The 26,010-nt window shown below is 38.1% G+C and overlaps 1 protein-coding gene across 21 annotated transcripts in view; it reads right to left on the bottom strand.

Annotated features, from left to right (window-relative positions):
* Positions 1-2,032: 2,032 nt before the first annotated feature.
* The window catches only part of STK33 (serine/threonine kinase 33), a 168,688-nt gene continuing 144,710 nt past the window's right edge, over positions 2,033-26,010 (bottom strand). For all 21 annotated transcript variants that reach the window (XM_081540800.1, XM_081540796.1, XM_081540790.1 and 18 more), the window contains 2 exons: positions 14,081-14,278; positions 2,033-2,854 (listed from right to left, as the gene is read on the bottom strand). In XM_081540800.1, coding sequence (XP_081396926.1) covers positions 2,645-2,854; positions 14,081-14,278 — 408 coding nt within the window. In that variant the 3' untranslated portion in view covers positions 2,033-2,644. The remainder of the gene's footprint in view (positions 2,855-14,080; positions 14,279-26,010) is intronic.

Here is a 26,010-nt window from a genome sequence, read left to right as displayed (position 1 = left end):
GTGTGTTCCATAAAAATAAATGACAGAAATAATTTGAAAATTCCCCTTAGGAAGAGTGAGCTATGCTCCCATCAAAATAAAGGTCTGGACAGAGGAGAACTAATAGAATGCATCGTATGGTAGAAGGACAGCTGGTCTGGCCTGGTGCTAGGGTGGGGAAAGGTATAGAAGCACTTTGCTTGGTAGCTCAGTTGTGTCCGACTCTTTGCGACCCAGTGGACTATAGCCCACCAGTCTCCTCTGTCCATAAGGATTCTCCAGGCAAGAATACTGGAGTGGGTTGCCATACCCTTCTCCAGGGATCTTCCTGACCCAGGAATCGAACTGTGGTCTCCTGCGTTGCGGGTGGATTCTTTACCAGCTGAGCTACCAGGGACACACTAGAAGGTTATAAAATCATTTTTACCTTTTACTTAGTGCATGGTTCTGGGCCTTTACTCAAGTTTACTGGGCAGAATTACTAACTTAAGACTAAAGAGAAATATGGATAGAAATTTGGATGCTATTCATTTTAACAACAGAGTTCTCCAATGCATGACACAGAAGAAGGTATCACCATGAAAATAAAAGCATTTTGAACATAGAGAGTGTTCCATTTTTTAGCCCAGGAAGTTGGCAGAACCAAAGCCACTGTCCCAGTTGACTTTTCTGCCAGGAGACCAGCCACCTCACCTCTGCCTCTGGGGGCTCCTCTGGGAAGCGGGAATCTCCACGTAGCTGAGGCTGGTTTCTCTGCAGGTGAACAGGAAATGCTCTTCAAAGATAGTTCACTAATCCTGGAAAGATGGTTTACAGGCTCCTGGTAGGACTGGAAGTAATAATCAGGAAGGAGAAACCTTGTAGAAACTTCAACTTCAGGTTTTTTAATTTAAAAAAAATATATTATTTATTTATTTAATTTTTGGCCGTGCTGGGTCTTTGTTGCTGTGCGCAGGCTCTCTCTAGTTGTGGCGAGTGGGGGCTACTCTTCATTGCGCTGAGTGGGCTTCTCATTGCAGTGGCTTCTCTGTCTGCGGAGCACAGGCTCTAGAGCTTGAGGGGGTTCAGCAGTTGTGGTGCATAGGCCCACAAGCGGGCTCTTGGGCTCTAGAGCGCATGGGGTCAGTAGTTGTGACACTCAAGCTTTGTTGCCCTGTGGCATGTGGGATCTTCCTGAACCAGGACTGAACCTGTCCCCTGCCTTAGTAGGCAGATTCTTGACCACTGAACCATCAGGGAAGTCTCCAATGCCAGTTTTAAAATAAAGTCTAGACCGTGTACACTAGCCATGTTTTGGCTGGCAGATTCCCTCGGGGGAAGCATATTGAATGCACTGAGAAAACACTGGCTGAACTGCTTAGCCAGGAGTGACACACATCAGTATTATCTTTGACCCATTTGGAGGCCCAGCTGTGTCTTCCAGTTAACTGCAAGAAGCACGTCTACTATCTTCAATCATTGGGGGAATTTCTATGCAATTAGTACCTGCTCAGCTGGCTAGGTGTGGGGCATTTTGGAGGCTCAGAGGACAATCCCACGAGGGCCTGGAGTGAGGTGTAGATTACCACTTTATAACAGGAAAAGCAGATACAAATTGCTTCCTGAGAGTTTGTCTGTGAGGCCAATGGAAGCATCTCTTCACCCAGTGTGACCTAGAATAGCAAAACTATTTCCAGGTACAAAGGATCTGCCTGCAATGCAGGAGACACAGGAGACGTGGGTTTGACTCCTGGGTTGGGAAGATCCCCTGGAGGAGGGCATGGCAACCCACTCCAGTATTCTTGCCTGGAGAATTCCATGGACAGAGGAGCCTGGCAGGCTAATGCTCCGTAGGGTCGCAAAGAGTTGGATATGATTGAACGACGGAGCACGCACAAAAGAGAGACCTTTAATACTAAGAGAAATCATGTGCCTTCCCCAATGTCCTGCCTCATGACCTTCCCCAAAGATGTGTGCCTACCTTTGCAGCAGCAGATCAAGCTCAAAATATGCTTTTCAGGGCCTAGAGGACCTGATTATAGTCACCTCTTATTCATATAAAAATTAACGTGCATGGGTAACATCTGGTTTTTTATTGATTAAATCAATACACTGGGAATTTAGCAGCAAGTTAATGGCAAATAGTTACAAAATCTATTTTTCTACATTTAAAATAAGCTGTCTTAAACAATCTACAGCAATCTAAAATCACAAGAACACACGTGAATGGCTGAAGCACTTCTGCTGTTATGCCTATGGCAAGTTTATTAGTAATTTCCTAACAAATCTCCTAGTGCAAAGTGCACATAATCATTTGGAGCCTCTACTACCATATTTGGCTCTCAGTTTCCCCTAAAAATAATTGTGCCTAAACATAAGAATCTTAAGTAAAACTGGGCAAGTTGCCCACAGCTTTGCTTTGAGGGCATCCCCTCCTTTAAACAACTCTCGAAAACACCTTGAGTTGATTTCAGCCACACCTGCCATCAAGTCTGTGGGTATCTGTCCTTCAATACCATGCTGCTTTGGAGATGAGGAGCTTCAATTCTAAACTGGTACAAATACTTGGCAGGGCTCAGTGCAGCGAAAAGGCTAAAAGCTCAGCACAGTACTGTCCTTTTCCCCTCCTACCCCTTCATTCTTAGCACTAGAAAGAGCAGCTCTGTTTCTGCACTATTCGGCGTTGTTAGGGCTTCTTTTTGGATCTAGGCAGGGCAACAGATTTAGCAGTGCCTTTGGCTGCTGTTCCTTGGCTTGAAGTCACAGGTAGTTTCTCTACTTCTCCCTTGAGCTCAACTGGAGGGTGTCTGCTACCTACAGAACTTGTAAAACTCGCGTCAAAGTTGTCTATATGTTCCTTCTTAGTGGGCACAGGAGTCTTTTCATAAGCAGTGGGCTAGAAATAAAAGAAAAGGCCTGGATTAATGTTCAGACACAAAGCAATATACAACAATTCAAAGAAGCAGGGGCTACCAAGTTGCCCAGGATGTACAGGCTGAGCTCTCTTCAGATATGAGGTATAAACTAATTACATTGTGAAACTGTCATTAAATGCCAAAGAAAGCTCCAGTAGCTCCTTCAAGAACACTGAATTCTTTAGTGTATGGAGTAGAACAAACTACAGGCACAACTTCAAAAATGGAAGTAGCTGTCTGGTGTCATTCATACAGGGAAGTCCATCTGAACACAGCTAGTCATTCATCTTTACAGACTTCTAGACGAGCCTTCCGTAACAAGCACATCATGACTATGCTAACTTGGTATAAGGTTGCTGCATGCGGCCCACTCCTCACATGTTCACCCTTTTCTGCCTTGATTCCAGGGCCTGGCTTCTAACCTCAGTCACACCACTTGGGCAGCAATGAAGACTTCTTGGGAGTCTTGATGCCTCACGCTTAAATGAGGAAGATGGTATTTGCACATTTACCACATGGGCTTATGATGAGAATGAACTACTGTGGTGGCCATGGAAGTACTTTGTGAGCTTTAAAGCACGAAACAAGTAAAAAGAATTTTAATAGGCAATTGTGTTTTCTCAGGTCACTTCACCCCACAGTAGAGGAAACGGTCTCTAATCCTGCTGTCGTGAGGGAAGCAAAGTCCATTTTGACCTTAGACCCGTTTTAAAAGTGATCACGTCTCATTAAAAGAAGCTGGGCATAGAGTTCTGAAAGAGCAGAGAATGTCTCAGGAGACCTACACAAGCAGGATGGGGGATGAGACATAGGGGTACAGATGCAGCGACTGCTTATGTCCATAGAGTGATCTGGGAAAGGCTTGTAAGCTTAATACTCGGGCTAACTGAAATTATACATGAGTTAATAACCCAGTTAACAATTTTCAAAGAATGTGAAAGGTTACACGTAACACAAAACAAATAAACCTCATGTGTATGTGTTGTTAGATTTTGGGTTTTTTTAATCACTCTTATGACACAAGTCGGAGAAGGCAATGGCACCCCACTCCAGTACTCTTGCCTGGAAAATCCCATGGACGGAGGAGCCTGGTAGGCTACAGTCCATGGGGTCACTAATAGTCGGGCACGACTGAGCGACTTCACTTTCACTTTTCCCTTTCATGCACTGGAGAAGGAAATGGCAACCCACTCCAGTATTCTTGCCTGGAGAATCCCAGGGACGGCGGAGCCTGGTGGGCTGCCGTCTATGGGGTCGCACAGAGTCGGACAGGACTGAAGTGACTTAGCAGCAGCAGCAGCAGCATGACACAAGTGACCATGTTTTATACATGGCTGTAGGCACTTCATATATATTTTTCCAGTGAATAAGTGACCTCCCAGGGCTGCAGCAAAACCTTAGGTCACTTACGGATTTTTGGTACCTATATTTCAAGAAAGAGAAACTTTACCAGATGTTTGCCTATTGCAGACAGCCCTTAAATATGTGCCTCTTGAGACCATCACTCATATATGACTTTAATAATAGTATATGTTAATTCTTAAATTGGTAATTTTGCACATTGAAAAATTAATTTGTATAAATTTGGACATGTAAAAAGGTCCTTTTCTGTTTAAATTCATTTTTTCAAGAAAATTTCTGGACTGCTCCTCTCTGTAATCTTTCAATGAACAGAAAATAATTAAAATGTGTTCAGTAATACAGGTTGTGTCTTCTCCTTGAAAACTCCTTACACTTAGCAACAGGCTAAGAGTACAACACCCATGATGTTCTAGGGACAGGCTGAAGAAAAGTTGCTTTGTTTAAAAAGTACAGAACTGGTCCCTAGCTTGGGCATTTAAATTCATAAAATTTTAAGTCACTTGACATACAGATTCTTTTAAAAGGCGAATCTGAGTTTAACCTCTTTTTTGACATTTCCACCTCTTGAGTTATCATCTAAGTAGTTGAAGAAATGCTTTTCAACGTGTCCACTGCAACTAATAATCTACAGAATAAAAATAGAGACAGTCATTTTCCCTTTAATGTGTTCATACTCATATCTGGTTTAACATTTTCATCCTTCTTCATTTTCCATCTGTTAATGTACTTCCAGATGTTCAAGCTGGGTTTAGAAAAGGCAGAGGAACCAAAGATCAAATTGCCAACATCCGACGGATCACCAAAAAAGCAAGAGAGTATCAGAAAAACATCTATTTCTGCTTCATTGACTAAGCCAAAGCCTTTGACTGTGTGGATTACAATAAACTGTGGAAAATTCTTAAAGAGATGGGAATACCAGACCACCTAACCTGCCTCTTGAGAAACCTGTATACAGGTCAGGAAGCAACAGTTAGAACTGGACATGGAACAACAGACTGGTTCCAAATAGGAAAAGGAGTATGTCAAGGCTGTATATTGTCACCCTGCTTATTTAACTTATATGCAGAGTACATCATGAGAAACGCTGGGCTGGAGGAAGCACAAGCTGGAATCAAGATTGCCGCGAGAAATATCAATAACCTCGGATATGCAGATGACACCACCCTTATGGCAGAAAGTGAAGAAGAACTAAAGAGCCTCTTGATGAAAGTGAAAGAGGAAAGTGAACAGGTTGGCTTAAAGCTCAACATTCAGAAAACTAAGATCATGGCATCTGGTCCCATCACTTCATGGCAGATAGATGGGGAAACAGTGGCTGACTTAATTTTTCTGGGCTCCAAAATCACTGCTGATGGTGATTGCAGCCATGAAATTAAAAGATGCTTGCTTACTCCTTGGAAGGAAAGTTATGACCAACCTAGATAGCATATTAAAAAGCAGAGACATTACTTTACCAACAAAGGTCCATCTAGTCAAGGCTATGGTTTTTCCAGTAGTCATGTATGGATGTGAGAGTTGGACTGTGAAGAAAGCTGAGCGCCGAAGAATTGATGCTTTTGAACTGTGGTGTTGGAGAAGACTCTTGAGAGTCCCTTGGACTGCAAGGAGATCCAACCAGTCCATCCTAAAGGAGATCAGTCCTGGTTGTTCATTGGAAGGACTGATGTTGAAGCTGAAACTCCAATACTTTGGCCACCTGATGTGAGGAGCTGACTCATTGGAAAAGACCCTGATGCTGGGAAAGATTGAGGACAGGAAGAGAAGGGGACGGCACAGGATGAGATGGCTGGATGGCATCACCGACTCGATGGACATGGGTTTGGGTGGACTTACGGAGTTAGTGATGGACAGAGAGGCCTGGCGTGCTGCGGTTCACGTGGTTGCAAAGAGTCGGACACGACTGAGCGACTGAACTGAACTGGACTGAATATACTCGAGTCATTAAAGTAGACTCAGAAGCTGAAGTCATTGGAAGAAATACTCAGAAACAGCCTCCATGGGCAGGTTAGTGATATAAATATTGTCTCTCTCTCTCTCTTTTTTTTTTCAGAGACACTAGAGGTTCTGGTTTCTTCAGATAAGATATCTTAAGATAATTCCCAGAATTTCCTGGCAAAGTGAAAGGAAAAAGGAAACTAAACCAAAATGTTTGGTTGCTTCAGGGTAGGAACATGGTATGTCTCAGTTTCATTTAGAGCAAGATGAGAAAATGATATTACTCACCCACATTTATCTATTTTACTTATTTATAATTTTAGTAAATTATTTTTTAAAAAGGTAGTACATTCCCATGATTTCATATCCATAGCATTCAAAATCTCCTCCTTGCTCCCGAGTTAACTCAGCTCTGCCTCCCATTGGAGACAATGAGTAACTGTCAATTTACAGTGCACGTTTCCAAAGAAATTTTATGGAACTTCAAGCAAGTACTAGGTGGAATCAAATGGAATTGGTCATTATTTTTTCATTCAAAACAGCTTGATAATGGCAATTTTATATGGTTCAATCTAATCTATATATCAATGTACTTTCTTCTCACTTTTTAGAACAAATGGGTAGCCCACTTTAAACAGTCTTTAAACCTTGATATTTTTAAACTAACAATAGTCTTGAACATCATTCCATGTCAATACATAAAACAGTTCTCATTCTTCTTTCAGCATATCCAGTCTTCTCATGTCTGAATGCACCATAATTTATTTAGCCAGTTTCTTGGTAATGGACATTCAGGTTGTTTCTATTCTTAACTGGTAAAAATAATGCTTCTGTGAATAATCTGGTACTTGTGTCATTGTGCACATGTGTAAGTATATCTACAGAATATATATTTTAGAAGTAGAACTTCTGGGTCAAAAGTTGTATGCATTTGTAATTTTGAGAGACATCATCATATTGCCTTCTGTTGTAGTTGTACCAACTTATACACTTATAGAAAGATTATGAATACCTACTTTCTTATTTCTTTTTCAATTTGGTATCAAAAACTGATGAAAACTAATACAGGCAACCATAATTTTGGGTTATTATGACCCGATTTTTATGTTTTTGCTTTGCTTGTTTTTTTAATTGAAGTGTGGTTAATTTTGGCTTCCCTGGTGGCTCAGTGGTAAAGAATCCGCCTGCAATACAGGAGATGTGGGTTCGATCCCTGGGTCAGGAAGATCCTCTGGAGAAAGAACTGGCAAGCCACTCCAGTATTCTTGCCTGGGAAATCCCATGGACAGAGGAGCCTGGTGGGCTGCAGTCCATGGGGTCACAAAGAGTCAGACACAAATTAGCAATTAAACAACAACAATAATAGTTAATTTACAATGCTAGGTTAGTTTCACATATACAGCAAAGTGATTCATTTCTATATATATTCTTTTTCAGATTCTTTTCCATTATAGGTTACTAGAAGATATTGAGAACAGTTTCCAGTACTATACAATAGGTCCTTGTTGCTTACTTATTTTATTAGTAGTATGAATATATTAATCAAAACCTCCTAATTTATCTCTTCCCCTGCTCCTGGTATCCCCTTTGGCAACCCCAAGTTTGTTTTCTATGTCTGTGAGTTTATTTGTGTTTTGTAAATCAGTCTATCTGTATCATTTTGTAGATTCCACACATAAAAAATATTGTGATATTATGATATTTGTCTTTCTCTGACTTACTTCATTTAATATGATAATCTCTAGGTTCAGCCATGTTGCTACAAATGGCATATATATATATATATATATATATATATGCCACATCTTATTTATTCATTCATCTGCTGATGGACATTTAGGTTGCTTCCATGTCTTGGCTATTTTAAATTGTGCTGTTATGAACAAAGGGTGCATGTATCTTTTTAAATTACTGTTTTCTCCACAAATATGCCCAGGAGTGGGATTGCAGGATCATATGGCAACTAGTTTTTTAAGAAACCTCCATATTGTTCTCCATAGTGGCTGCACCAATTTACATTCCCACAAACTGGGAGGGTTCCTTTTTATCCACATCGTCTCCAGCATTTATTATTTGTAGATTTTATAATGATGGCCATCTGATTAGTGTGTTTTTGTAGTTTTAATTTGCATTTCTCTAACAATTAGTAATACTGAGTATCTTTTCACATGCCTTTGGTCATCTATATGTCTTCTTTGGAGACATGTCTATTTTTTGATTAGGTTCTTTGTTTTTTGGATATTAAGCTGTATGAACTGTTTGTATATTTTGGAAGTTAATCCCTTGTTGGTAGCATTATTTGAAAATATTTTTATTCAACCACATTTTAACTGAGCTTCAAAATCAGCCTGAAACTGGCTGCATGGAAACAAATCACAATGTTTGTTTATTCTTTACTCCCTGGTAACATCAATGCAAATCTATTACCTTTATGCAAATATTTTTTGCAAATGCTTAAAAGCTTTTGTGTGGTATGTGTGTACTTTGTAAAATGTTATGTGTGTATGTACTTTACCATTTCTCTTTGCTAATCTGAAGTTGCATTAAATTTAGGATGCCATTGTTTAGGAATCAGAATCATTTGAGCTTTCCTAAAGACTGAGCCTTCCTTCTTAAACATCCCCTCACTGGAACTGTTCTCTGATGCTAACAAGAACATGGACGCAGGCTGGCCTACATGGTGCTCTTCAAGCCAAGCTACAGATTCCTTCACCAAAAGCCAAGCCTCTCATCTCCTTGGAATATAAATAACCAGGGCAAATTCCAACTTCCATGCTTTTCTCTAGGATTTTTTGAAGGTTTCTTTTGTAGGTTATAGGTTATCTAAAATTTAAGTTTCTCTTTTTCTCCTCTCATAGCTGATGGGATTCTTCAGGGATCTATGCTGTAACTGATGCCAGTTTACAGTTTTGTATGTTTTGTAAGTAACAGAACAGAGAAATGGAAAGTAAAATTTCTATAGCCAAGGCTAGAAGTTACTAAGATCTTCCAGGTCATGAAAGGCACATAGAAGGTGATGGGCTCCCATAAGATTGTACAAAGGGGGAGAAAGATGAGCAAGGAATCTCCATATCCATTTCTAGGGGGAAAGAGTCTATCTAAATGATCATTATGAGATTGTTGGTCATAATTATTAGTCCAAAAGAACATCTAAAAAACACTATAGATTGTTCTCCAAGAGAGAATCTAAAAATCATTGCAAACTGCTCTAAAGATACTGGTGTACCATACCACTGCACAGCGACCAAAAGAACCTGGCTATCATCAGAAAGCATCTTAGAAATCAAAGAAAAAATTATTCTATCCTTAGTTATCATGAAGAATTCATACCTGAAATTCTGCAACCAGTCTGAATAAATACAAAGGGACCAGAGAAGGTTTACATACAGGCTGTTGATGTGATAATGGATGGAAGTTTCTTTATAAGAGTTTTTCAATCTAAATTTATAAAGAATAAGAGAAAATATGCTGTCTAGCACTGTGGAGCTAGACAGCGTCTCGACTGCTGCAGTCAGGATGGTTACAACAGGGGCTCCCCTAAGCAGCATTTCAATTGTTCCTCATCTTTGATGGACTCTTACTATTTGAAGAACAGTCATTCCTACTCGAGGCAGAATGATGGATAAGATAACCTTATAAGGTTCCCCCCATCCAAGTTCCATTTTTCAGTGTTCCAGCACCATGGGCCTGATTTCTCCAGATCATATTATTAATCTTGAAAAGGGGGCTCCATGTGTGCAAAGTGATATACATAACAAGAAAACTGGGCTAAGTGCACATATTTCATTATTCATTGGCATAACTTTAACCTGATAAACTTTTCTGGTTATAATACATGCAAAACCTATAAGCTCTAGGCATATCCTTGAAGTTAATACCAGTACACGATTACTAGAAACTGTTACCATTTCTCTGAATTTTGAGTAAAATACATGCTATTTAAGTAAAGTGGTTTATCACCATAGCAACCATTTCTAGAGTCACACGTTCAAAATTATAGGCCTGCACAAGGTCCAAGTGACAGAATATTCTGATATAAGTTTTCAGCTATAGTTTCACTATCTCTCACATTCCTGTGCTTTTCAAAAGGAATAAAGAAGGGAAAGAAAAGCAAAGGAAAGGAGAGAAATTGAATTCCAAATATATATCAATATATTTCTTATATAAGGCTACTCACATAAAGAGTAAAGCTAGTGTAGGTGATGGAATTCCAGCTAAGCTATTTCAAATCCTAAAAGATGATGCTGTTAAACGCTCCACTCCATATGCCAGCAAATTTGGAAAACTCAGCAGTGGCCACAGGACTAGAAAAGGTGAGTTTTCATTCCAATCCCAAAGAAGAGCAATGGTAAAGAATGTTCAAACTACAGTACAACTGAGCTCATTTCACATGCTAGCAAGGTCATGCTCAAAATCCTTCAAGCAAGGCTTCAATAGTATGTGAACTAAGAATTTCCAGATGTACAAGCTGGATTTAGAAAAGACAGAGGAACCAGAGATCAAATTGCCAACATCCGATGGATCATAGAAAAAGCAAAGCAATTCCAGAAAAACATCTACTTCCTCATTGACTACACTAAAGCCTTTGACTTGTTGTGTGGATCACAACAAACTGTGGAAAATTCTTAAAGAGAAGGGAATACCAGATTACCTTACCTATCTCCTGAGAAACCTGTATGCAGGTCAAGAAGCAACAGTTAGAACCAGACATGGAACAACAGACTGCTTTAAAATTAAGAAAGAAGTGTGTCAAGGTTGTATATTGTCACCCTGCTTTTTTAACTTCTATGCAGAGTACATCATGCGAAATGCCGGGCTGGATGAAGCACAAGCTAGAATCGAGATTGCCAGGAGAAATATCAATAACCTAGATATGCAGATGACATAACGCTAATAGCAGAAAGCAAAGAGGAACTAAAGAACCTCTAGATGAACATGAAAGAGGAGAGTGAAAAAGCTAGCTTAAAACTCAACATTCAAAAAACTAAGATCATGGCATCCACTCCTATCACTTCATGGCAAATAGATGGGGAAACAATGGAAACAGTGACAGACTTTATTTTCTTGGGCTCCAAAATTACTGCAGCCATGAAATTAAAAGATGCTTGCTCCTTGGAAGAAAAGCTATGACCAACATAGACAGCCTATTAAAAAGAAGAGACATTACTTTGCTGACAAAGGTCCGTCTAGTCAAAGCCATGGTTTTTCCAGTAATCATGTATGCCTGTGAGAGCTGGACCATAAAAAAGGCTGAATGCCAAAGAACTGATGCTTTCAAATTGTGGTGTTAGAGAAGACTCTTGAGAGTCCCTTGGACAGCAAAGAGATCAAACCAGTCAATCCTAAAGGAAATCAACCCTAAATATTCATTAGAAGTACTGATGCTGGGATATTAGTTACTATATGAATCCTGCGTGGACTCAAGACTAAATGGCCAATCCTATTTTCAGTTATCACTTTAGATCTTATACTCTACTATTTGCTGTTAATGAAGATTTGGGGAAAAAAAGAAGTAATTTCTTAAACTCAACTTCAATGTAATTAACAAGATATATATTTATTCACAAAAAATCCATGAAAAAACTTAATATACAAGAGAAGACTTTCTTTTAAGGGGTAACACTCTTCAGAAAAACTCCCAAATAAGGTAAGGTATTCCTCCCAAGATGTCACAGCCAAAACCTAAGCACAGGAAAGTCTTTAAAGGACATCCAGGGCAAACTCCTACCCATTATGTAGAAATTCCTGGTACAACATTTATAACAAGTAGTTTTCCAGAGTCTGCATGAATGCTTTCAATGGCTGAAAGGTGGGGTTTACTATCCACAGTCCTGCCTGTGCTACTGCAGGTGAGCTCTGATTGTGGAAAAGTTCTTGTTGATAAATAGAAATGTATATTCTTAAATTTTCAATCCACTGAGTCTAGTTCTAGCATCCATAAGCACCTCAAATTCCAATCCTTCTGTTCCCTAATTGGAAGTAGCGAGAACACCACATTGAGAACATCATGGCAAGTGTTATCCCTCTACTCTGACTCAAAGAGATCATAGGAAGAGAGCGGAGATGTGACATTACAATGAAAAAGGAGATGGAAGACAACCAAACATTTGGTTTACAAGGATATTTTATGTCAGATTCAGTGACAAACATAGATATAATCCAAGACTACAAAAGATAATGTGCATATGCATGTGTATGTATGGATTTGTGTTTGTATATATGTGAGTATATATATATATACACTTGTATATATGCATATATGTAGATATATACACATATACAAGCTTCCCTGGTGGCTCAGTTGGTAAAGAATCTGCCTGCAATACAGAAGACTGCCTGCAAGAGACCTGGGTTCAATCCCTGGGTCAGGAAGGTCCTCTGGAGAAGGAAATGGCAACCCACTCCAGTAATCTTGGTTGGGATATCCCATGGACAAAGGAGCTTGGTGGGCTACAATCCATGGGGTCACAAGAGTCAGACATGACTTAGCAACTAAAACATCACTACCATATGTGAGTATATTATTGTTGATGCATGTGTGTAATACATAATGTATGTGTATGAGAGTGTGTGAGTGTATGTGTGTGTGTATATATGTGTGAGTATGTTTATGTATGTGTGTGTGCAAATGTACGTGTGTATAAAATTCCAAGTCAGCTAACAAGAAATTTTTCAAACTATGTTCAATGAGGAAATGCAAACATGGGTTTTTAGGATATTATTTTTAACAAGAATACAAAATACACACAGCTTCTAAGCACTGCAGGAGTTGTTGACAGACTGGAGAGGGTGAAAGGGATTCAATAACCTTATGTTTACATCACAGTAAAAATATGGCTATTTCAAAATGTCTGAATAATTAAATGTTAAGCCTATTATCTAGACATTTGCTATCAACTAGATGAAGAAGTTCCCAATGAATAAATCAAAATCAACCAGATCACTCTACAGGGTCTCTTTCCTCAAATTTCTGACAGAATTTGTGGCAGGGCAGGTACAGGCAGCCATGCTGTACCTTCCTGACTGTGGGTCAGGATTTACCCTCCAGTCCCTCTCTCCACTCTGCTCGTCTCTAGGTCTCAGAGAACTGAAAAGCAGCAACTCCTCATAAGAAGTCTGGGGTGCCCTGGGGTAAATCTGGCCCCCAATGGCAAGATGTTCCATCATTAAAGAAGAGCTCAACTATGCTGATTAGACTTCAAGACAAGAATGAGAACATACAGAAAATTTTTCCTCAAACACAGAAACAAAAGAAAAGAGGATTTGGGTAAATTGTCAGGATATTGAGTCAGCAGAATGCAATCTAGAATTAACCAAATGTTGCTAAATTTTATTCACCAAAAAGAATAAAACTATATCTAATAAAGTAAAATAATAAGCCTATAAAAACAATTTTAGGTATCATAAAATTGGAAATGACTAACTAATGTAATAGTAATTTTGTAATACATAAACCTATTTCAAATTGTATAGCCTGGTAAAATACACACATTATTCATTGTGACCCATTAGCCAAATCTGGCACACCACTTGTCTTCTGTAAAGTTTCGTTGGAACATTCATTTGTTGTCTATGTCTGTGTTCATGTTATAACATCAGCGTTGAGAACTTGTGACAGAGACTATTACGGCCTACAAAGCCTAAAATATTCACTGTTTGTTATAGGAAAAGTTTGCAGGCCCCTCCCCTATATAATCACGGATCTTAAAATAAGCATCTAGGCCACATTACTAAATCATGCTAGTTTCAAGCTTTACTTTCTTTATCACGCAGGTCTCCTTTGTTACAAACCATTACAATCCAACAATAAAAAAGAGTTGCAAAAAATGTTCCAAGTGTTGTGAAGGTATTTTACAGTTTGGAGAAATGAAACAATTGTTTTTCCTACTTGTTTTGCTGCTTCTTCCTACCTGTTTTCCTTCCTCTTCATCTGCAGAGTTACTGACATCAGGGACATTTCTGCTGGGTTGGTAATCTTTCAACTCCTCTTGTCCAGGCCTGCTGTCTCTTTGGTCTGTTGTGCTTTCCTCATCACTTTCTGGGTTATTTTTCCATTCTTTCATCATTTCTAACACATTGGTTGGTCTTGCTGAAGAAAGTGCATTGCCCTAATATTAAATGATGAATTTTTGGTGTTATAAACAATTTAAAATTTTGAAGACTCTTACATATTTTATAATACAATCTTACAAATTCACTAAGTCACACAGAAAAATTATAATGTTGAATAAATAGCAAAACTTCTGATGCTCTTTTGAGAATACTCCTTGAACTGACATGTCTCAGACCTCTTCACTAATACCTTTTACAATATACCAAAATTTAGGGGTGGAAGAATATTCAGTTTTAAAAAAATAATACAGCATGCTTGTGCAAAAGAACACTAGATAGGGCAAGTCCCTGGAATCCAAAGACCCCTTACAGCTCTGTTCTTAGAAAATTAATAGAGAAACTGAAAGAATGAAAAGAAGTTGTCCAAAGTCTACTGGGTCCAACACTAAGCGTATGTGTATATGTGTGTATGTGTGTGTTAGTCACTCAGTCATGTCTGACTCTGCGACCCCATGGACTGTAGCCCACCAGACTCCTCTGACCATGGAACTCTCCAGGCCAGAATACTGGAATGGGTTGCCATTCCCTTCTCTAGGGGATCTTCCTTACCCAGGGATTGAACCTGGGTCTCCTGCATTGCAGGCAGATTCTTTACCCTCTGAGTTACCAGGGAAGCCCTATGGGTAAGTCTATATAACATCAAAATGTCTAGGTAAAAAATCTAAGTTCAGCTGATTAGTCTGGTATTGTATCCAAGAATAAAGATGTTTGACATGAAAGCTCTCAGTTGACTGGAAGATTTAGATATAATGTGATCATTTGATTATAATGTATTCTATGCACTGTTTAATTCCAGATGTGAGTAGCTCATACCAAAATTAATCACTTAATATTAGCTATATTTATCTCAAATAAAATATTTCATCTAATGCCAGGAAATGCATGAATGTAGTCTCACAGGGTTCCTGCTAGACTAGGTATGCCTTAAATATATTTGCTATAATTCAGACTAGTAGAGAAAGTATGGACAAGAAGTTTGGATCACATTTAGATTAAAAACAGGAAGTTTAGGCGTGGGCACAACTATGGAGTGATTCTAAATTAATTTGACATGTGAATGGATTGAAGCATTAAGCAACAGGGATACAGAGTAGTATACAGCCAGGCACTTTGAGGGCAGCCATCTGAGTTCACTGTGGAGGATTTGCAGAGCTTAATAAATTCAGGGTTAAAGACAAAGACAAATACAAAGCATGGAACAGTAGTAACTAAATGAGGATCATTATGCAATTCACTCCCTGTAGTTCTTCAACGTTATCTTTTTTAAAAAAGATCTATATTCTCGCCACTCCCACAGCATCCTACTTTTGGTTGCACTTCTGCAGCCTCTACCCATTTACTCCCACAATACCCTTACCATGCCTTCTGCCAACCCCTAGCCTATACTTCCTTTGAGGCTTAAGTTCTCTGTTAAGTATCCCAGAACTTCCAAAGATGTCATCAACTTAAATGAAGCACAGATGAAGGCTCAGAGACCAAAAAGGAATTGAAATTGTTTAGAACAGTAGATAGTCTCAGAGCTCATCTGAATGATTTCTGATCTCCAGGGTTCTGTCAACAGCCCTGCTTTACCCCAGTGATTCATCTGGCCTCTATTATTATAACTTCCTGGCTTCATTGCAACCTTGAACACTAACCACAGTGTCTAGGCTCCTAGAATACCAGTACACACAACTTTGCCTTAACTTTAATCTCTCATTAGAAAACAAAGATAATCTGACACATCTAGGTCTGTAATCCTAGTCCTCAACTGCCCTTCCCTGATAAACTCTCCACAAGTTAACTCTCTGGATCCACAGTAATTATTAATGGTGCTTATCCAACATTCCTGTCTTCAAGGCACATATTAGAATCTTGCCTGTCTACTTCTTTTGGGACATGACCATATGACTTGTTTTGACCAGTGAAAACGTGATTTGAAATAGTGCATATCACTTCTAGATAGAAACTTTGAAAGCTTGTGGTTTACATGTTCTCAATACCTGCATTAGTAACAACAGAAGCACAGAGACAGAGTTCCCTCAGCCTGGGTCCCTGAGTGAAGACAAAGTGAAACAAAACTTGCTTCCCTCCTCCAAGCCCATGTGCCATGGAAGGTGTCAAGAACACTGAGATTTGGGGGTCTTTTGTTACCAGAGCATAATCTAGCCTGTCCTGATATAGGTAGATAGAAGATTAAAATTTACATTCTGTGAGTCATCTCCAAAAAGCCCAAAAGAATGAGTTCACTGTACAATCAGCATACCCAACAAAACTGTAATTACTACAGAAATCATATGCAATCAGTACCATGTGATAGCCAATTTATTTAGGCAGTACTGGCTTTGCACAGCCCTGATATGCATGAATTTCAGTCATCATGAATTAGTTAAATCGTATCAGTCACCTAGCAACATAGTTCAAATTTTAGCCACTATGGTACATTAACTATCATTGCATAAAGTTCAAACTTCACTGTAAGCTCTTCAATACACAATCACAATGTAAATTACAGATATGCATCATGGTCAGTGACCAGTCATGTCTGTTGGTGACTGGACACCATCCATCTGCTACTCAGTTCACACACAGACAGCAGTGTGTGCAGCTGTGTTGCCTCCTTGTCTCCCAGGTTATCAAAGATGAAATTGCAACAAAGAAACTAAACCGATAATACTGGAAGTAAAATCTGAATCAAATGTAAATGGAGTAATAGAAGAAATAGCTGACCATGAGAATGTTGACACTGTCACTGAAAGAATCCAGATGTGCAACCAAAGGAACTTAGTAAGGCAAACCTAGCAGCATACATGAGGAAGGATGAAGATACTTCAGAGAATATGGTGCCCACCAAAAAAACAAATTAAAGAATTTTCAGAGATATTTCATGACATTGGAAAGACAAAAGATACCATGTTAGAAGTTAATCCAAGCTTGTAAAACACTATGACAATTTGCCAAGGCATAAAAAAGATATTTCCCTCTGTATTATAAGAAGGTAAGCATTCTTTAAACTAATCTTAATAAGTTTTTAACCAAAAAATAAGATACTTTAATTCTCAATATTTCTAATGTGTTAAATTACAGTGCAAAAAAAATTAGCTTTACTTTTATCTCATTCCCTATATTTATTTATAACTAACAGTTAGGGAGTTTTTAATATTAACAAAAAATTTAAAGGGCATGGATCATAATTTTTCCCACTGACTATTAAAATCATTTTTCACAGCTTCAATATACACTATTTTTATGGTTCTGCACTACTGTGCAAAGCAAGGACTACCTGTACTATCTTGAACCTGCATTTCTAGCAATCTTTCCAATGCTTGGTTTACATATATATATACACACACACACATCCAAGAGGAGAAGGCAATGGCAACCCCCTCCAGTACTCTTGCCTGGAAAATCCCATGGATGGAGGAGCCTGGTGGGCTGCAGTCCATGGGGTTGCGAAGAGTCGGACACGACTGAGCGACTTCACTTTCACTTTTCATTTTCATGCATTAGAGAAGGAAATGGCAACCCACTCCAGTGTTCTTGCCTGGAGAATCCCAGGGACGGGGGAGCCTGGTGGGCTGCAGTCTATGGGGTCGCACAGAGTCAGACACGACTGAAGCGACTCAGCAGCAGCAGCAGCAGCATACACCCAAGAGCTTGGTGACTGACACACTACAAGTCTAAAGAAGAGCACCTTTGTATTCAAAGAAATGATCGCATTTCTTATTTCAAAGAGACTGGGGAGAAGAGCAAAAGATCCAGAACAGGAACATTATCCTCTCAAAAACACTCTATTTATAAAATTTTAACTATTTGCTTCCTATATTTGCTTGTGATATCAAACAGGGCACAAACAGTGGTATGGACTCCACACTTTCCCTCTTGTCTATAAAGTCCATCCAATAACTTTCTAGATTCCCTGCTTCGTGCTTGCTAGCAGTTGAAGGAGAAATTGCATCAAATACTTGCACTGACCAGATGAATAAGTGGCCCAGGGCTGCATGTCATGAGCCTTCTAGGCTCAAGAGAAATTATACATGAATCAACCAAATAAAAATTCATATAATTTTAGGGTAGACACTGCAGATTGTGGAGATACCTCACCATCAGAACAGCAACTTCTGAACTCCCTTTATTGGCTGTGTTCAGGGAGTCACGCCCTGAACTCATCAACCATGAAATAGCGAATGGCAAGCAGTAATAGGCTGATAATCTGAGGCTATCATAAGTAGAAAACCAACTTTTGGTTAACAAATTTCTACTTGTTTAACTAACAGCTTGAGATTATTTTATTTAGAAAAGCTAGAAAACTGAACACTCATAGAGGAGTAGTTTGGTCAAACACCAATATTTGGACTTAATACCTGAGTAGGCAGGTCCTACAAATCTAGACCCAAGCATACATCCTCATCTAACAAAATTTGCCTTTTCAAGGACAGTACCTATCAGTATTTCGTAAGTAATAAATATTTAATAAGTATTTTTAAATGAATGAATGATATGTATGAGTTGGGATAAGATCGTATAAAACATAAAATAAGCAAAGCTAAAAGGAAACATTCTGGAACTTCATAGTCTTTATTTTCCACTTTTCATAAATAGCTAGAACACTTTACTTCATAATGTTCTGATGGATAAAATTTTTTCAATAGGAAAATGGAATGGTGCTGCTGCTGCTTAGTTACTCAGTTGTGTCTGACTCCTTGCAACCCTATGCACTGTAGGCTGCAAGCCTCCTCTGTCCACGGGATTCTCCAGCCAAGAATACTGGAGTAGATTGCCATTCCCTTCTCCAGGAGATCTTCCTGACCCAGGGATTGAACCCAGGTCCTCCCACATTTCAGGCAGATTCTTTACCATGTGAGCCACCAGGAAAATGGAATAGTCACTTTATAAAAGATCACATAAAAGGATGCTCAACTTTAATAAAATCCAAATCAAAACAATGAGTTACCAATTTATACCTAATAGATGGACATAAATTTAAGTTTGATGATTTTCTTGGTGAGGGTGTAGGGAAACAAGTTTCTCATTTACTTGCTTTTTATGGGAGGATTAGTCAGTAATAAACCATCAAAATGTGTAAAGCACACTCTCACAGACCAGTTGTTCAACTTTTAAGGATTTATCTGATATGCTGACACAGTATACAAACATATATACATTTTTATTATTTAAGTCCTTGACTAATTAGAAGTTGACTTTTATCTACCATATGCGATAGGAACGCAATTTCCTTTTCTTCATATGGACAGCCATTTATTTGAACTCCAGTTATTGAATAATCTCTCCTTTTTTCCACTGATGCATCATACTACTACTGTCATAAATGTTCCAGACATGTGTAGATATGTTTCCACACTTTCTATTTTATTCTACTGGTCAATTTGCTTACTACTGTATCATTATCACACTGTGCTAACTAAACAGTCTTAATTTCTGTTACAGCAAAATACTCAAAAAGGCCTTGGCTATTTTTGACCCTTTATACTTCACTATAAATTTTAGGGTTGAAAAAAGAGGAATTTTGATTGGATTTGCATTGTATATGTACATCAATATGAGGAAATAAATTTTTATGATATTTAGTCTCCTGACCTAAATTATGGTATATATTTACCCTTGAGCTTTTCTTCAATGTTTTCCCATAAAATTTCATAACTTTCCTCAAAGAGGTCTTACAAATCTCATGCTGCATTTCTAGAAATTATAAATTTGTGAATACTGTTTTACATGTTTTCATTTTTTTTTTTGAATTTTATATTGTTGGTTGCTAGTGAAAAGAAGTACAATTGACTTTGCATATCAATCTTCTTTTCCCCAGTTTTACTGAGGTATAATTAGTATATAGGGCTTCCAGGTGGCACAGTGGTAAAGAATCCACATGCCAATGCAGAGGGCGCAAGAGATGTGGGTTTGATCCTTGGGTCAGGAAGATTCCCTGGAGTAGGAAATGGCAACCTGCTCCAGTATTCTTGCCTGGAGGATTCCATGGACAAAGGAGCCTGGTGGGCTACAGCCCATGGGGTCACAAAGAGTTGGACATGACTGAATGAGCACACACACACACAGTTGGTATACAACACTATGTAAGTTTAAGGTGTACAATGTATTGATTTGACACTCTTATTTATTGATGTATAACATCCTTAAATCCAGCTATCTTTCTCAGCTCTCTTATTATTATAAGAGTTTGTCTAGTCATTTGTATATTACTGCAAACAATAAAAGTTTTATTTCTGCTTTCCGATTCTCATGACTTTATTTTCCTTGTCTTAGACAAAGATCAGTTCAGTTCAGTTCAGTCGCTCAGTCGTGTCTGACTCTTTGCGACCCCATGAATTGCAGCATGCCAGGCCTCCCTGTCCATCACCAACTCCCAGAGTTTACCCAAACCCATGTCCATCGAGTCGGTGATACCATCCAACCATCTCATCCTCTGTCGTCCTCTTCTCCTCCTGCCCCCAATCCTACCCAGCATTAGGGTCTTTTCCAATGAGTCAACTCTTCGCATGAGGTGGCCAAAGTATTGGAGTTTCAGCTTCAACATCAGTCCTTCCAATGAACACCCAGGATTGATCTCTTTTAGGATGGATTGATTGGATCTCCTTGCAGTCCAAGGGACTCTCAAGAGTCTTCTCCACACCACAGTTCAAAAGCATCAATTCTGCGGTGCTCAGCTTTCTTCACTGTCCAACTCTCACATCCATACATGACCAATGGAAAAGCCATAGCCTTGACTAGATGGACTTTTGTTGGCAAAGTAATGTCTCTGCTTTTAAATATGCTATCTAGGTTGGCCATAACCTTCCTTCCAAGGAGCAAGCGTCTTTTATTTATTTTATTTTATTTTTTTGCATTTATTTTTATTTATTTATTTATTTATTTATTTTAGTTGGGGGCTAACTACTTTACAATATTGTAATAGTTTCTGCCATACATTGACATGAATCAGCCATGGGTTTACATGTGTTCCCCTTCCTGGACGCCCCCCATCCACCTCCCTCCCCATCCCATCCCTCTGGGTCATCCCATTGCCCCGGCCCTGAGCCCTTGTCTCATGCATCGAACAAGGAATGGTGTTCTGTTTCACATATGATAATATACATGTTTCAATGCTAATTTCATGGCTGCAATCACCATCAGCAGTGATTTGGGAGCCCCCAAAAATAAAGTCTGACACTGTTTCCACTGTTTCCCCATCTATTTCCCATGAAGTGATGGGACCAGATGCCATGATCTTAGTTTTCTGAACGTTGAGCTTTAAGCTAACTTTTTCACTCTCCTCTTTCACTTTCATCAAGAGGCTCTTTAGTTCTTCTTCACTTTCTGCCATAAGGGTGGTGTCATCTGCATATCTGAGGTTATTGATATTTTTCCCGGCAATCTTGATTCCAGCTTGTGCTTCTTCCAGCCCAGCATTTCTCATGATGTACTCTGCATATAAGTTAAATAAGCAGGGTGACAATATACAGCCTTGACGTACTCCTTTTCCTATTTGGAACCAGTTTGTTGCTCCATGTCCAGTTCTAACTGTTGCTTCCTGACCTGCATACAGGTTTCTCAAGAGACAGGGCAGATGGTCTGGTATTCCCATCTCTTTCAGAATTTTCCAGTTTTTTGTGATCCACACAGTCAAAGGCTTTGGCATAGTCAATAAAGCAGAAATAGATGTTTTTCTGGTACCCTCTTGCTTTTTTGATGATCCAGCAGATATTGGCAATTTGATCTCTGGTTCCTCTGCCTTTTCTAAAACCAGCTTGAACATCTGGAAGTTCATGGTTCACGTATTGCTGAAGCCTGGCTTGGAGAATTTTGAGCATTATTTTACTAGCATGTGAGATGAGTGTAATTGTGCGGTAGTTTGAGCATTCTTTGGCATTGCCTTTCTTTGGGATTGGAACGAAAACTGACCTTTTCCAGTCCTGTGGCCACTGCTGAGTTTTCCAAATTTGCTGGCATATCAAGTGCAGCACTTTCACAGCATCACTTTTGAGGATCTGAAATAGCTCAACTGGAATTCCATCCCCTCCACTAGCTTTGTTCGTAGTGATGCTTTCTAAGGCCCACTTGGGTTCACATTGCAGGATGTCTGGCTCTAGGTGAGTGATCACATCAGCGTGATTATCTGGGTTGTGAAGATCTTTTTTGCACAGTTCTTCTGTGTATTCTTGCCACCTCTTCTTAATATCTTCTGCTTCTGTTAGGTCCATACCATTTCTGTCCTTTATCGAGCCTATCTTTGCATGAAATGTTCCTTTGGTATCTCTAATTTTCTTGAAGAGATATCTAGTCTTTCCCAATCTGTTGTTTTCCTCTATTTCTTTGCATTGATTGCTGAGGAAGGCTTTCTTATCTCTCCTTGCTATTCTTTGGAACTCTGCATTCAGATGGGAATATCTTTCCTTTTCTCCTTTGCTTTTCACTTCTCTTCTTTTCCCAGCTATCTGTAAGGCCTCCTCAGACAGCCATTTTGCTTTTTTGCATTTCTTTTCCATGGGGATGGTCTTGATCCCTGTCTCCTGTACAATGTCACGAACCTCTGTCCATAGTTCATCAGGCACTCTGTCTATCAGATCTAGTCCCTTAAATCTATTTGTCACTTCTACTGTATACTCATACTAGATTTGATCTAGGTCATACCTGAATGGACTAGTGGTTTTCCCTACTTTCTTCAATTTAAGTCTGAATTTGGCAATAAGCAGTTCATGATCTGTGCCACAGTCTGCTCCCGGTCTTGTTTTTGCTGACTGTATAGAGCTTCTCCATCTTTGGCTGCAAAGAATATAATCAATCTGATTTCGGTGTTGCCCATCTGGTGATGTCCATGTGTAGAGTCTTCTCTTGTGTTGTTGGAAGAGAGACAAAGATCAACAACATTGAAGAAACTACTGGAAGCTGATTTCCTTGACTCTTCATTTAAAGAAAATGCTTCTCACATTTCCCATTTAAAATGATATTTGCTGTAATCTTTTATCAGGTTAAGGAAGTTTTCTTTCATTCCTAATTAAATTATGAATGTATATTGGGTCTTATTACAAGACAAGTGTTTTCTTTGAAATGATGATATCTTTTCTCCTTTAATATATTAATGTGGGAGTTTATATTTATAGATTTTTTTTCTGAAATTAAACCATCATTGTATTTTAGGGAAAATCCAACATGATTATGACCTATTTATAAGTACAGTTGAATCCAACTTCCTAATATTTTGTTTAAGGTTTTAGATCTATATAAATAAACAAAATGGATCTTTTTCATAGGTTTGCTTTTCACTGGTCTAATTTTGTTATACTAGAATATACAGAATTAATATGCTGCCTAAGTTTTTAGATTTATCAGTAAACGGTGGTGATATTCCTGTATCTTTTTAATCTTTATCCTTTTAATTTTTGCCTTATCTGCAGCTGTATTTCTTTTTTCCTGTGAAATATTATTTTTGTCTTTTTTCTTTCTTATTTTTGCCAAACGTTTATCTATTTGTTGGTCTTTTCGAAGAATCAAATGTTGGTCTTACTGATCTTCTCTTTTCTACCTTTGCTTAATTTTCACCCTTAGGTTTATTTTTCCTACTACTTATTTGTGTATATTCTGTTGGGATATTTTCCCAAAATTTTAAGTTGGATATGTAGTTCCTTTTTAGCCTTTCTTCTTCTTAATGTACATACATTAGGTGATATTAATAAATTTCTGCTGAAACACATTTTTACTGTATCCACAGGTTTTGATATACTGTGTTTTCATTACCATTCAATTCTAGAAATTAAAACCTTTTTCTCATTAGGATCTACTTTTTAACCCATGACTTATCTAGAAGCATGTGATTTAATTTCCAAATATATGCAGTATTTAATCTCATTTTGATTAACTTTCAACTTAATTGTGTATTGTTAGAGAACATAATCTGTGAAATTTATTAAGGCTTGCTTGCTTCCTGGTTAGATTAATTCTGGTAAATGTTCCTTCCATGTATGGTTAAGAAAAATGTATATTCTCTAATTGTTGGATGCAGAATTGTATGTGTCCACCAAAATAAGCTTGTTAATTGTATTGTTAAAATATTCTTACTTCTGTTTTCATATGCTTCACATATTAGTAATTGAGAGGAGTGCATTAAAATCTCCCACTATGGTGGTGAATTTGCCAATTTCTCCATAGAATTTTGTCAATTTTTGATATATATTTTTGAGATTACCTTATTAGTTGCATGTGTTTAAACTTATACATTTTGTTTGGATTGAACTGTTATCATTATACAGTAATCTTCATTATCTCTAATGATGATTTGTTTGTAGCAAGGTATATTTAATTGATATTAATTCAGTTACTCAGGCTTTTTTTGGTTAGTGTTTGCCTAGTGTGTTCTTTTCCACTCTTTTTCTTTCAATATTTCTGTGCCTTTATGCTTCAAATGTGCTTTCTGTAAATAGCACTTAGCTAGAAATTTAAAAATTCAACCTGACATTATGTCTTTTAACAGGTACGTCTAAGCCATTAACTTATTTGAGATTGTTTCTACTATTCAAGTTTATTACAACTTGTCCCATTCTGTACATTTTTTTTTTTAATCCTTTATTGCTTTGAAAATCTGTTGTCTACATCTTCCAATTTAGCCCCCTCTCATGTACCAATGTTCTCTCTCCTTTCTCAGTGCTTATCATGTGTATATTATCTCACATTTTAAATCTGGGTTATTATGAATATACTGTGTCCTCTTCTTCTTTGGTCTTTCTCTTTTTCTGTGGACACCAACAGACTTTACCAAGGTATTTAAAGACTCTTGGTACACACAGCTCTTACAGCATCTACTGAGTTTCTCTGACCTATTTAATTATTTCTACAAGTGTTTTAAATCTAGGACTTATGTGGCAAACCTGAGGCTTTGTATACTTGACAATATTTTTTATCATTGCCTTTCACTTAAATGACAATGTCAATGGATATAAAATTCTAAGTTTAAATGTCTTTCCTTTAATACATTTAGAATTATTACTACATTTACACGTGCATCCAATAATGCTGCTAAAAAGTAAGATGTCAAGGTTATTCTTGTTCTTTTTATGATATTGCTCTTCCTCTCTGGGAACATTGAGAATTTTCTGTTTTTGATGTTCTTAAATCTTATGTCTATTTTGTCAGTTTTTCCTTCTCTCTCCTATCTGGTAGTCTATCATTATTTAAAGCTGAAGTCTTTTTTCAGTAATTCTGACGAATTATCTCTATTATTTTTAGAAGATTTCCTTCTCCCCATTTTCACTGTTTTGCCTGAGATTACTATTATATGAATCTTGTAACTTTTACTTTCAATTCCACATAGCTTCATTTTTCCTTAAGTTTTCAATATGTTTATCTTCATCTGTTCCCATCTATAAAGTTCTATTGAAGTTACATAATCTGATCATCTAGTTTTTTTAATTCACTCTTCATTTGCACCCACTTCACTACTTATCCTATATAACTGCATCTCCATGTCAACTATTATACCTAAATGGTTCTACTTGGTTCTGTTTTACCATTTCATTTCTTGCTTCATATTATTAACATCTTCACTTATCTCTTTTAGCATGTTCACCTTGTTGACTTCTAAAGTCTGGGTCTCACCTCCCAGAATATTGGAAATAAAAGCAAAAATAAACAAATGGGACCTAATTAAAATTAAAAGCTTTTGCACAACAAAGGAAACTATAAGCAAAGTGAAAAGACAGCCTTCAGAATGGGAGAAAATAATAGCAAATGAAGCAACAGACAA

Source organism: Giraffa tippelskirchi, chromosome 11 (genome assembly GCF_054371585.1).
Source record: "Giraffa tippelskirchi isolate mGirTip1 chromosome 11, T2T-mGirTip1v1.2.pri, whole genome shotgun sequence".
Lineage (NCBI taxonomy): Eukaryota > Metazoa > Chordata > Mammalia > Artiodactyla > Giraffidae > Giraffa > Giraffa tippelskirchi.
This window is presented reverse-complemented; position numbering and strand designations above follow the sequence as displayed.